The sequence below is a fragment of the Melanaphis sacchari genome, unplaced genomic scaffold (assembly GCF_002803265.2).
Source record: "Melanaphis sacchari strain LSU unplaced genomic scaffold, SCAv2.0 Contig74_pilon_pilon, whole genome shotgun sequence".
In the NCBI taxonomy this organism is placed as follows: domain Eukaryota; kingdom Metazoa; phylum Arthropoda; class Insecta; order Hemiptera; family Aphididae; genus Melanaphis; species Melanaphis sacchari.
In genome coordinates, this window is record NW_020271531.1 from 1,994,560 (window position 1) to 2,007,837 (window position 13,278).

Consider the following 13,278-nt stretch of genomic DNA (forward strand, 5'->3'; position numbering starts at 1 on the left):
TTATTCAACTAGTTTTGCCATCTCTAATAGTAAAGTGTATAAAATAGTAATAAATTATATTTTCATTGTATTGCTATTTAAAAATGCAGGGGTAATTTTTTACCACTATATAATAGATATTTTATTAAACATAATATTATATTCATTTTAAATTTTAAGCTTCCGAAAATAATAATTGTTACTTGTAAATACCAAGGATACCACACATAGAACATAAATAAAAAAAAGTATGAAACAATTATTAATGAAACCTCGAAAGTAATAAACTGATATTTTTGAAACTGGAATGTTTAAATGTTTGGAAAATGTATGGAAATTAAAATTAGTAAATTTAGAAAAATCAAGTTTTATTAGATTTAAAGTAAAATCACATACAGTACTTACTCTATTGAACAATAAACTAAGTAGTAATTTTACTACACAAAATTGATTTAAAGTAAAATTCAGTTATTAAATGTCTAAGAATTATTCTTATGAATTCATTCTTTATTAAAAAAATTATAACACAATTTTAGAATAAATTAGTTAATTTATTTATCACCATGAAACAATACTTTAGAGTTGGCATCACCGTGAAATAAAATATAATATAATAAAAGATTAAAAAAAAAAACAGCATATTAATTGATAATAAAATATTTAATAATAGTAAAATTATTATATGCTGGTGGAATAAATCTTAACAATACAGTGAAAAAATATTAAAATTCAGTTAGCGTAACACATAGATGATATCTCATAAATTTATAATAATTAATATTAAAATGTTCAACTCATTTTACTATTAAAATAAAATAACAAACTTTAAAAAATGAACTATAACATGCGATGTTTTTAATTTTAACATAATTTATAATTAAAATACAACCACTAAAGTGCCATTAAGGAATTAACCAACAAAATTTGGTTTCAATTGATAATAAATTACTTATACTTAATACATAATAGAAGAATGGTAACTTTCTGGAAAACCAAGATAATAGTTACTGGTTGTCGATAACACGCATCCTTAAACAGTAGTTAAATAAAGAACCCTCATCACTCTTCAGTCTACATGAAAATCTTTTATTTTAATATCTTGCACAATAGCTTCATCCCATGGTCCATAAATGTTGTCTTTGAACGAATGCCATTTAACAAAATAATACGGGCACATCAGATTAATGAACAATACAGTGAGTATAAATAGTCCACTCATTAATGACGACACCCTTATACACAATACAAAGGTAACAGTTACAAATGACAATAAGATGGTAATGGAAGATTTGATCGGCGATAAAAGTATCGGTGATACAGCAAAACACTGTACTGCTATTGTGATAAACACAAACACATGGAAAGCTGTTTGTAGTCTTGAGCACAGACAAATTGAACCGAATAAGGCAGCATTCAATGACAGCGATGTTGACACTATAACTGCTGAAACCCCGTAGTCGAAAAATACAAGGTGTACGCACATCATTACTGTAGTTGTGGCATATATGGTGTCGGTACTTATAGTTTCAGTGAGTGTTTTCAACACGGGCGATAAAACGTAACCAGATATGACAAATGCAAACGCAGACTTCATCAACCATAACGGAATCGTCTTACAATTTTCATAAAGTAAGAGGTAAACGATAAAACTAAAACTTGTAGTAGAAATGAGTAAAAATAGCGGAGAAATTAAATTGCAATTCAGTGCATAAAAAGATAATGCAAAAATTACCACTATGCATAATCTTTGTGTAATTAAACCAGCTCCCAAGATTGCTTCCAAAAGTGTAAGTTTTCTTACATGAAGGTTTTTCCTCAATTCTTCTAGGAAAGACTTATCGGTGTAGTTATCTGGATAACCTTCATTAGAATAAAGGTTCTTTTTCCATGGTTTAAGATTTAGGTGACCATTACAAATAGTTCCATTTTGATGTTTTACTTTAGTTGAATATTGGGATGGCTTGACAATACCATTATCTAAAATAAAATAATTTTATAATAAAAATGTAATCAGAAATATATTCAAATCAACAAAATGTTCAGAACATTCCATACAAAGTATTAGAGAAATTAGATAATTTAATTTTAAATTAAATAAAAACTGTCTTTTAATTTAAAAAAATTAGCTTGATAAGATTAATTTTATATGCCCTAAAAAGGTTAAATTATTTTAAGGTTATTCTTTTTATATAAAAGGGTAAGAATAATGTAATATAAAGAATAGAAATTAGACACTTAACAGCATTTAATTGATTGAATTACTTAGGTATAGCCTAAAATTACATTAAAATTTATCATAATATTAATAATAAATTTAAAATTCCTAAATTATCTGGAAAATATAGGATTCAATATGAATTGTTACAGACAATTTCAATATTTTTAAGTCATATAGGTAGTAATTTTTTTTAATTTTTTAATTTTTAAAATTTTTCAAATTATTCAATTAAAAATATTATTAGTCTAATTTTCCAAAATAAATTATAAATATACAATAAAAACACAAAAGTTATTATTATAAGTGATATTATCACATTCTAAGAAAAAATTAAAACAAGATGTACCTAATATAATTCATCAATAATAATGTAGTAATAAATAAGCATTAAATAATGTTATCAAAAATTTCAAATAAATTTTATTTATTTTGGTTAAACAAATAAATAAAATAAATTTGTTTGAGAAAAAAAACTCTTTATAGTACACGTGGCTTTAACTATACAACGGCATACCCAGGTGATTTGTTTCTAAACACTAACTCTAGAAAAACATACGGTTTGTAGAGAAAGAAAAAGAGCATTGTATCATAACAATGAACCAATACAGCTGGTGCATATTTTATAGCATGCTCTGCTTCATCTGTGCATTAATCTACTTATTTTTCTATTTCTTTAAATGTTGAGGTTTTATTTCTATTTTTAACTTAAACCTTTAAATCTACATACAATGAAGTACAATATGATAACTGATGGTACCAAATAAATCATTTTAAGAAAATTAAAATGTATCATTAACCTATAATCTATTAAATCAATCATTGTTATTTATGAGAACCTATTTAATAAAATATTGAATTTTTAAAACTTAAATCAACTAATACACTAAATCATGACAAAAACCAAAATAACACAGTGATTATATTCTATGTTTAAGCGTTTAACACTCATATAAAAACTAAATGGCTTGTACTACTATACAATAGGTAAAAATTGTATATATTAATTAAACATTACCTAAGGATATCAAACAAAACACTCAAAGCAAAGCACTGTGATCTAAAATTCAATAAATTATTTCAGTGATATAAATATATAATAAAAAAATACTATTTATTAAAATATTCCTACTTATAACAAATAAAATATAAAATATTAATTGTTGCTATCACAGTTTTTATCTTTTTCACTTAGGCTTTAATCTTCATTACTCCTATCATCATTTTTGTTAATATTTTAACTGACTAAAGTTATAGTTTTTTTTTTACTTCTCAAACCATTATACAATGGACTTGAAGATAATTTCATGTCTATTTGATATTTGAAAATGTTTTTAGTTTTTATTCCTAATTCAAAATTTTTTTTATTAGTTGTTCAATTGATAACTTGAAATAAAGTGAATAACCTATTCAAAAATACAGCTATTGAAGATTACTTGATTAAGACTAAATCCATAATTTGTATGAAATAATGAACACATAAAGATAACTAATTTAGAGATAATTTTATCCATTACATGTTTGAAGAAAACAAATGAGTATATTAAAAAAATAAACTAAAATTTTACATTTCTGAAATATTTATAAATAGTTTATTAATACAAAATTGAATTAATTTAATAATGAAAACAAGTAGCTTTGATAAGCATAACTATGATATTATTATATACCCATCCTAAGATTAAATTGATTTAATAGATATCAAAATTTTCTCAGAATAAAGAACACTCATTTTCAAATAGTAATAAAATATTTTACTGAATATTAATTATATGGGTATGAAAAAATGAACACTTTTAAACAATTTTAGTTATTTGTATAATACTTAATTATTTATTTACTTAATAATTGCTGTAATTTTAAAGACAAATAATTTTAACCACTTTTTTTTAAATTTTAGACCATAATGATAATCACAAAAAAATGATGAGATTATAAAATCATTATATTAAAAGGTGTAGATATGGTCGGTAAACTGTTTACTATAAAACTATCGGACTTTGTGCTCAACACCCGTTTCACTTACTTTTACCAGATGACAGGTACGTCGATTTGGTGACATCAGTCATACATGACATCAAGGGACGGCAGTTGAACAGAAACATGCGTGTCGCGATTCAACGGCCTCTGCAACGTGATCGGCGGCGGCAGCGGAGCCGTCATCAACTGATAAATATGCCGATGAGAACACAAACCAAATGTAAATGATCGATCACCCAAAGACGAGTCAAACATATTATTTAATATTTTGTTTACCAGCGAAGCGCACACGCCTCTGAAATCACAAGATAATCATTACTAATGAGTAATGTATGCATTGTACTTATTATCATAATATATTATTCAACATATTTTATCGCAGAAGTCGTCTGCGGTTTGAGTGATTTCGTTAATAGTTCTTCGATACAATAAAATATTTAATAATATTTTTTTATTATATTCTATCATCGACGTTTGAAGGACTCTACTGATAAGGAGGTGATAACGTTGACGACGGCGCACCATGTACCCACAAATCATGGATCTTAAAACAGGAAAAATATCGCATTTTCCATGACGTCATTTTGTGATTTATCAATTTGTAAGTAATGTACATTGTACAATAGCCAGGTAATAGGTATATAATATAATATTATCAAATAATTATGTAGAAAGATTTTTAAATTTTCATTCTGTATGGTAAATAATTATAATTTATTAATATGCACCATGGAAAATAGTTTTAAGTTTCCACAAATAATATTATTTGAATAAAATTAAATAAGTTGGTAATTACTGAGATTTTTACCTATTTTTCATTTTTGTTTATATAATCTAATCTATAAGCTATAGCCTATAACCTATTAAATGTTGTTAAAATTTAAAATTCAAATATTTTTAACGGATTATGAAAATAAAAAACAATATTGAGGATACTTGTATTAAATAGTTTACTTTATATAATTTATATCCAACAATATTTCTTTATTAACAATTTTCCAAAGTAATTTTACATTTGAATATTATATCATTAATCGACGATGCAAACAATTAAGAATCTATTAGGTAGGTACGTGTTATTAATCTGCAAATTGATTTAAATATTTAAAAAAAGTATTAAGAGAAAGGTTTGCATTTAAACTTAAATAATTAATGCAAATTAAAACAATTACTTTTTTTAAAAAACCCATTAAATTTAATCATTTGGGAAATATTAATTTGTTAAAAACCACTACCAGGATTTTACATTATCTAAATAAAAATATTTATCTTTTTATCTTACCTAGATTATTTTATTTTTGATATATAAATGGATAAATTTATTTCTTCTTTCTTTCGCGGTAAAAGAACTTATGAGGATATATCAGATGACCTTAGCCTTGGCCAACCACTAAACAGAACCCTTTTAACTAATTGTTCTTGAAACACCTGGATTTACTATCTATCTTTTAATATACCTAAAGTATTAAAATTTAAAAACTCAATAATTTAAAAAAAAAAGTAGTTTTATAATACAATGTTTATGTTTAAAAATTATAATTGGGTACTAAGTAAAAAACAAAAGGAAATTGTACTAATTTTGTTTCCAAATTAGTAAAATATATAAAGATAATTTTAAAGGAAATAAATCATAATGCTATAACCTAATACTATTTTATTTATAGAAAAATCGCCATTTTACAATTAATGCGAGCTTTAAACTGTGAAACTTTTTTAAATTATCTGTTTTTTATCTAGATAATTTTTTGGTTATCTTTATACAACAACACTGACTACTAAAATATACCTACCTAACCTACCTATATACCTACTCGTACATGATATTTGAACCGGAGTAAAATATAATTCAAAACTTTCTTTCGATGATCATTTAAATTTTATTATGAATAGGTATAGTTTTTGTTAAATAAAATTTTATAAGACGGTCTTGTAAACATCTAAGAGATAAATCTGCTATTAATAATTATTAATTTTACCTTATCTTGATAATATGCACTCCTTTAAGGAATAAGGAGTCTACTTTTTTGTAGAAAATTGCATGTTTAATAGGCGAAACTAGGTCAATTTTTTGGATAATGTACAAATTATAAAAAACTCTCAAACCCCCAGATACTATATAGTTTACACTGTATTCGTATTAAAAATAATTTTAAATGTATATTTATGCATTATTCTTCGACATGTGTAATGTGTAAAATACTATTACAGCTTAACAAAATAAAATCGTCACAACTGTTTTAACATGGTTTTTCTATTCAGTAAATAATATTTATTTAAATTAATGCTAATTCAAGACGACATAATTCAGTTTCTCAAATCAATAATGCCATTATAATTATTTTTATTCAATTGAGTACTTTTAAAATTGGACTGATCTAAGATCTAACTAGAAATAGATTACATCATTAAACATTAAACTGAAATACCTATCTAGATCATTAAAAATATTACGATCAATTATTTTCTTTAACTTACCTTGATTTTCGAGCCGAGCTTACAATTTTATTGATTTACCCGTTTTATAACATTTCAAAAACTAGGAAATAAAAAAAAAATTGTTCACATTCATTCAATTATAGCAAAAATGTGGGAATTAAAAATTATGGCACGAGGGTTGTGAATAAAATCAAAAAAGTTTACTATAAAAATATTTATAGAATATACTCAAGAGTATACCCATTCGTGAAAAACGAAGATGAACACAACACTGTAAGCATACTACATTATTTAATATTTTAAGATTTCCTATTAACTTCAATACAATACCTAACCTATACTCTATAAAGTACAAAAGACTGGCAAATCTTTAATATTCTAGTCATTCACTGATGTACCTAATTATTTATTAAAGGTTTTTACTGTAAATAATATGCTAACTATAATATTTATTCTAAATTATAATCAATGCAATAGAGTTAATAACTTATAATAGGTAAAAAAAAAATGGAAATTAATTATGTGATTAGATACTTTTGGTCACAAAAAAGACGGTTTTTAATTAATATTATAGTAATTATTTATTATTATATTCAAATACATGTGCGTTTAGGTAGGTACTTAATTTAATCAATTAATTATAAAAATTATATCTATTTGACCAAAATAAGTTGTACTAAGTTCATAATCTCACAGTTATATTGTAATAAATAAATAAAAAAAATACTATTTTACCATATTTTTTGGTGAAAATAATCTTTAAGTGGGAGTAACACAATCATAAGAAAAACTGTTCTTTTACCTATCCAACAGATAAAAAAGTTGTTATACCTGCTATAATATTACAATTATAAATATGACAATACCCTATTATTTGAACGTACGGTGCACTACAATACCATGAACTTCTAATACGCAATTATAAGTTCTTTAAAATCGTACTTCTAAGTATATCGGTAATCTGTTAATTGGTATTAGGTAGGTACTGTATTCATAGTCATTAATTCTATGCTATCAATGAACTAAGAATATTACTGTTTAATCTTCATTATAAAAAAAAAATAGGTCACCTCACAATATAAAGTTGTTAGGTATATTATATACTTAATAGCTGTTACCTGTCATAAAAATCTCTAATTAGTGGTGTAATTATACATTTAAGGAACGGAAGGGAAGGGCGAAATGTTTTAATTCTAGCTTTAATATTTTTTGAATTACAAAAAAATAGCTAAAATTGTTATAAATAAAAATCATTAGGTAATCAATGCGCTAATAAATAAATCGTAATAATCGAAACAGATGAAAATTGTGTGTGAGAAAGCCGCTGACTGCTGAGGCTTGAGATGAATCATGAATAAATAATAATGTACGTTACCTACACCCTACACGGCCTACACACTTACATATTTACAATATAATATTATATTGTATCAAGTTAAGTCTAATTCTAATATATTAGATACTAGATATCATTACGGTTATCAGTGTTATCACTGACCGGTTATCATTAATCATTTCACCCGCCACCCAACAGACATCTGTTTTGCACGTCGTCGGTGTGACTGCAACAATAATAATAATTATTAAGTATTAAAATAAAAATAATTTTAACACATTTATAAAAACATATACCACGAAAACAATAACAATATTAAACCAATCGTTTACACAGTAAAGTATAACTATATAGTATCTACAGTTAATAGTTTATGATTATTATTATAATAGCTTGACATTTTGATGGATGACAAATAAAAAATGTAAATGATTATTCATTTTAATAATAATACATCGTCGGTCGTCATCGTTCTTTCTGTCACACCGTCCCCCCCGCGCCATTTATTAACGTGCGATTACGAATTTTATCCGCAAAACTTTCGATTACCAACAATGTTCGTAATATCATTATGTTCCCATCGGACCCGTCCTAGTAAAGACGTCAAATGTTGATCCGCATAAATGTTTTCCTGGCATTGGTAATAGGCGGTGGCCTGCTGTCGTTGGGTAAGTCTGTAACTCATATAATGCGTCTGTATCGAATTTTTGTGTATCAATAAATAATAATAATGATGGTACCTAAAATTATTTCGTTGTTAAATATTTTTACCGTATCACCATTAATGGAACAAAACATAGGTCCACATACTTTTGATCAAAACAAACCGTTGTTTAAAGTGAAAATTACTGTTTTTGTTTTTTATTTTAATTACCCGCTTTTATTATTTCATTTTATAGTCTTATCGGCTCTTTTGGTGCTAAATTTCTTTGAGAAATTAGTTTTACCTATTTAAATTCAAAAAATTAAATTACTCAAAGTTATAAAATAAAATAATAATCTTACTTTATTTTTATTTTTTACCACATCATATTTACTTATTGTATTTAGTGTACAGATTGTAAATTCTCAATAAACGCCTTTAAATAAAAAAAAAAAAAATAAATAATAATCTTGAGTAAAGTTAATATTATACTATAAGTATTATGTTAAGCTTATCAAAAAATGTTCAATAATTTAAATTTGTGTTCTTAGGACTGAAAACGTATTTTTATACTACAGATTGTTGTTGTTTTGATAATAATATAATATATAAGTCAACATTAAAATTAGAATTTTAAAAAATTTTGCCACAAAATATTTTTCATAGTGTATAATTGTATAGCATTTATATATATTAGGTACCACTGTTTTATAAAAACGAATTTTAAACATGTAATTGAAACATTTAAGTGTAAATCATATCAACTATAAAATGTTATTTATATTTTGATTATTATTTCAGGAATTATCTATTGCCTTACATCAAATAATGATATCCCTAAACAAGAATTTCAACTATCAAGCAATAAAGAGTCTCAGCTATTTGGATCTGCTGAATCTGAATTCAATATACATCTTATTAATAAGTTGAAAAAGGACCTGGCTATGGCAAATGAAAAAATAGAACAACTTGAAAACAAAATGCAAGGATTTGAAGAACGTATTAGAAAGCCTTATCCTAATGTCAAATATCTAAACTACCGTTCAAAAAAACGTATTTTGGTAAGATAAAAAAAATCACTCTTCCAAACTCATAGTTACAATTTTAAAATTAAGATAGGTATTATGTTTAATATCTTTCTTTTGTAGCCTTATGCTTTTATATTAAAAAATGTATGTCATAATGTTCTTTAGTTTATTTGTTATTTTAATATAATCATTAAGTAACCTAATGAGCCTAATGGTCTATATTTCCAAAGTCTTGAAAAATTACTTCAGTATGAAAAAAGTAAATCTTAGTAATTAGAAGTAATAAAAACTATAAAATTTAACACTAAAACTTAATTATTATAATTTGTATAGGAATTTACCATTCTTAAGTTTATATTTACATTTACTATTTAGCGTATATTTTTCATTTTAAATATTATATCATTATTTTTCAGGTTACTGGTGGTGCTGGTTTTGTTGGATCTCATTTGGTTGATAAATTGATGAAAGCTGGCCATGACATTACTGTTGTAGATAATTTTTTTACTGGTGTTAAAGCCAATGTCGAACAGTGGATTGGTCATGCTAACTTTGAGTTAATTCATCAAGACATAGTCAATCCTCTCTTTGTTGAAGTAGATGAGATTTATCATTTAGCTTCACCTGCATCACCTCCACATTACATGTTCAACCCAGTAAAAACAATTAAAACTAACACAATAGGAACAATTAATATGTTAGGTTTGTAAAAAAAAAAAAAACTATACATATAAAGAATCAATAATAAAATAGTAAATGTTAAATAAATTATTTATGATATAAAATTAAATTAAAAAATAATAAATACAATATAGTTACTCATTTTTTAATCAAATATTGTAAGTAATTAAAAGTAATATAAATTTTATAGATATAGATCTAATTTTTAATCATTAATACAAAAATTTGTTATGGAATATTAAAAAAACATCACGACTGCAAGTATTATCTCTGTTTTTTAAACATATAACATTTGTGTTTAGTTGTTACAATTTTGTATTGCTGACTTTTATAGTATAGTAAATTTTTTAAATTTAAATTTATGAACATTATCCGTGTTTTCTGTTTAATTATTTTGATTTTTAAACTATTGATGATGATATTTTTAAATTTTATATTTTATATTTTACATATTAGTGACTTGTAAATGAATAAAATATTGTGAATAAACGATGAAATAACACATAATGTTCTTATCTTTACATTTTATAATAGATTAATTTATTCTAATATTAAAGCTAAATTTGGAGTCACTGAACTCAATTTATTTTGTTGTCTGTTTCTTAAATATAGATGGCATATTATATCTTCTGAAGATAAGGCAATACAAATTAAATATTTTTTCAAGTGATCCCAAATTCATTGCCTTTTTTTAATTGTAGCACAATTACAAAATTCAAAACTGTATTTAAGAATACTATTTCTCTAGAACAAAACATTTAAGGCTAATACATATTTAGGATATCAAATTTATATATGAGGTAGTTTATTTATATTTTTTCTAAACACTTTTTTCATGGCTTTATTAAATTATCTTAATAGTTTCATTTTTGTATGACTGTTAGTTGAAAATAAATTTATCAATTATAACAATTTCTAAAAGAAAACATTGATTAATAGTATAGTTTTTAATTATGCTAAGTATAATTTTATTTTAGGATTGGCGAAGCGAGTTGGTGCCAAAGTCTTAATAGCCAGCACTTCTGAAGTCTATGGTGATCCTGAAGTACATCCACAACCAGAAACTTATTGGGGACATGTCAATCCAATTGGTATATATTCAATAATGTATAATTATTTTTATATTATAGTTGTAACTTGATGTGTTTAATATTTATTTGATAGAATCATTACAAATTTTATTTTATACATATTAGTATTTTTAAATATATAGTCCAAATTCAAAAATATTAAATACATATTTTTTTATATCATATAGCCTTTCAAACAACTGTGTGTATTATAAGTTAATATTTTCAAAATATAAGTCTTATTACTCTTTTTTAGATTTTGAACTAATTAATAACTTGAAACATTATATTTAACACATCAAGTTCTAAGGTTTAGTTTACTTTATGTTATTTGTTTTTTAACATTTTCATCCAATAACTGAAATTGTTATTTAATTAAGGTCCACGTGCTTGTTATGATGAAGGTAAAAGAGTTTCAGAAACATTGAGTTATGCTTATGCAAAGCATGAAAAAGTATCTGTACGTGTTGCCAGAATATTTAATACTCATGGACCTCGAATGCATATGAATGACGGACGAGTAGTTTCCAACTTTATATTGCAAGCTCTCCGAAATGAGCCAATTACCGTAAGAAATACAATGCTAAACAATATTTTTCAATTTTCATTTTTTTTTTTTTTTTTTTAGGTGTATGGTAGAGGTAATCAAACACGATCATTTCAGTATGTATCTGATCTAGTTGATGGATTGATTGCTTTAATGGATTCCAATTATACTCAGCCAGTCAATCTTGGAAATCCTACTGAACATACTATTAATGGTAAGTTTTACTATTGGTTCAATACCATTATAATTTAAAAACTTTACAAGTAAAGTATAAAATAAATACAATTACATAATAATTTATTTTATTAAATGTTAAAACATATTTAAATATGTCATCAAATTTCCATAGTTAATAATTTTTAATCTGTGTAGGATAATAATAATTAATAAATATATTAATACAAAAACATAAATAATATATTATGTATATGTGTTAACATAAGTACATTTAAAAAATATGAAAACTATCAAGTCAATTTGTATTGTTGCCTAAAGACTATGATATATTATCATATAACATATAAATTAATAACAATAGTTAAATGTAACTTAAAAATAAAGTTTTTTTTGAATAGTACAACTTAATAGTCAAATTTTTATAAATAGTATATTATTTATATAATATAGAATTTGCTGTAATAATAAAAGGACTGGTTGGTGGAAAAAGTAAAGTAATCACAACACCTGCTGTAGAAGATGACCCTCAAAGAAGAAAACCTGATATTACAAGAGCAATGACTTATTTAAATTGGAAACCTAAGGTATATTATATGGTTTTGTAATTTGTATTAAAATATATATTTATTATATAAAGTAAATTATATTGTACTTAGACTTTTATATTGATCTTAATGTATATAATCAATACTATTTCGTACAATATAAATTAAACATTTTGTTTTAAAACTAACTATAAACTGTTTTTAACTTTTACTTTTTGGTTTTATCTATGACTCTTTAAATGTTAAACTAAAGTCATAACTGTTCTGGTGAACTTACTATTGTGCTATTAATCAAACTACATGTTTGAATTGACTATTTAAAATAGTGATTAAATTATATCATGTAATATGTCATTTTTATTCTTGGTTTTAATAAAGATATATAAATTTACATTAAGAGGACATGATACCCGCATGTTTTGTTTCCATCTTACAAATGCATAACATACCAAATTTTACGCTTAACAGATCATGTTTTGTTTCGTTAGTTTAAAAATTTGAGTGAATTAACCTCTAATAAAATTTAAAGGTTAAAATATTATCTAGACAATCTTATAGGCTTTTTACTTTATTTTAATTTTGAAGCGAGTTATAAGTATTTTAAGACACATAAAAAACTTACAATTTTAAAATACTTATAA

The 13,278-nt window shown here is 24.2% G+C and overlaps 2 protein-coding genes across 2 annotated transcripts; one reads left to right on the top strand and one right to left on the bottom strand.

Annotated features, from left to right (window-relative positions):
- Positions 1-797: 797 nt before the first annotated feature.
- LOC112601047 (phosphatidylinositol N-acetylglucosaminyltransferase subunit C) lies at positions 798-4,672 on the bottom strand. The gene is made up of 2 exons (XM_025348453.1): positions 4,221-4,672; positions 798-1,956 (listed from the first exon to the last, which is right to left on the bottom strand). The coding sequence occupies exons 1-2, from the start codon at positions 4,297-4,299 to the stop codon at positions 1,046-1,048; spliced, it is 990 nt and encodes a 329-aa protein (XP_025204238.1). The 5' UTR covers positions 4,300-4,672; the 3' UTR covers positions 798-1,045.
- A 3,658-nt stretch (positions 4,673-8,330) lies between these two features.
- Positions 8,331-12,712, top strand: LOC112601060 (UDP-glucuronic acid decarboxylase 1). Its single transcript, XM_025348475.1, has 7 exons — positions 8,331-8,614; positions 9,391-9,650; positions 10,034-10,319; positions 11,276-11,389; positions 11,749-11,936; positions 11,997-12,129; positions 12,543-12,712. The coding sequence occupies exons 1-7, from the start codon at positions 8,554-8,556 to the stop codon at positions 12,695-12,697; spliced, it is 1,197 nt and encodes a 398-aa protein (XP_025204260.1). The 5' UTR covers positions 8,331-8,553; the 3' UTR covers positions 12,698-12,712.
- The last annotated feature ends 566 nt before the right edge of the window (positions 12,713-13,278 follow it).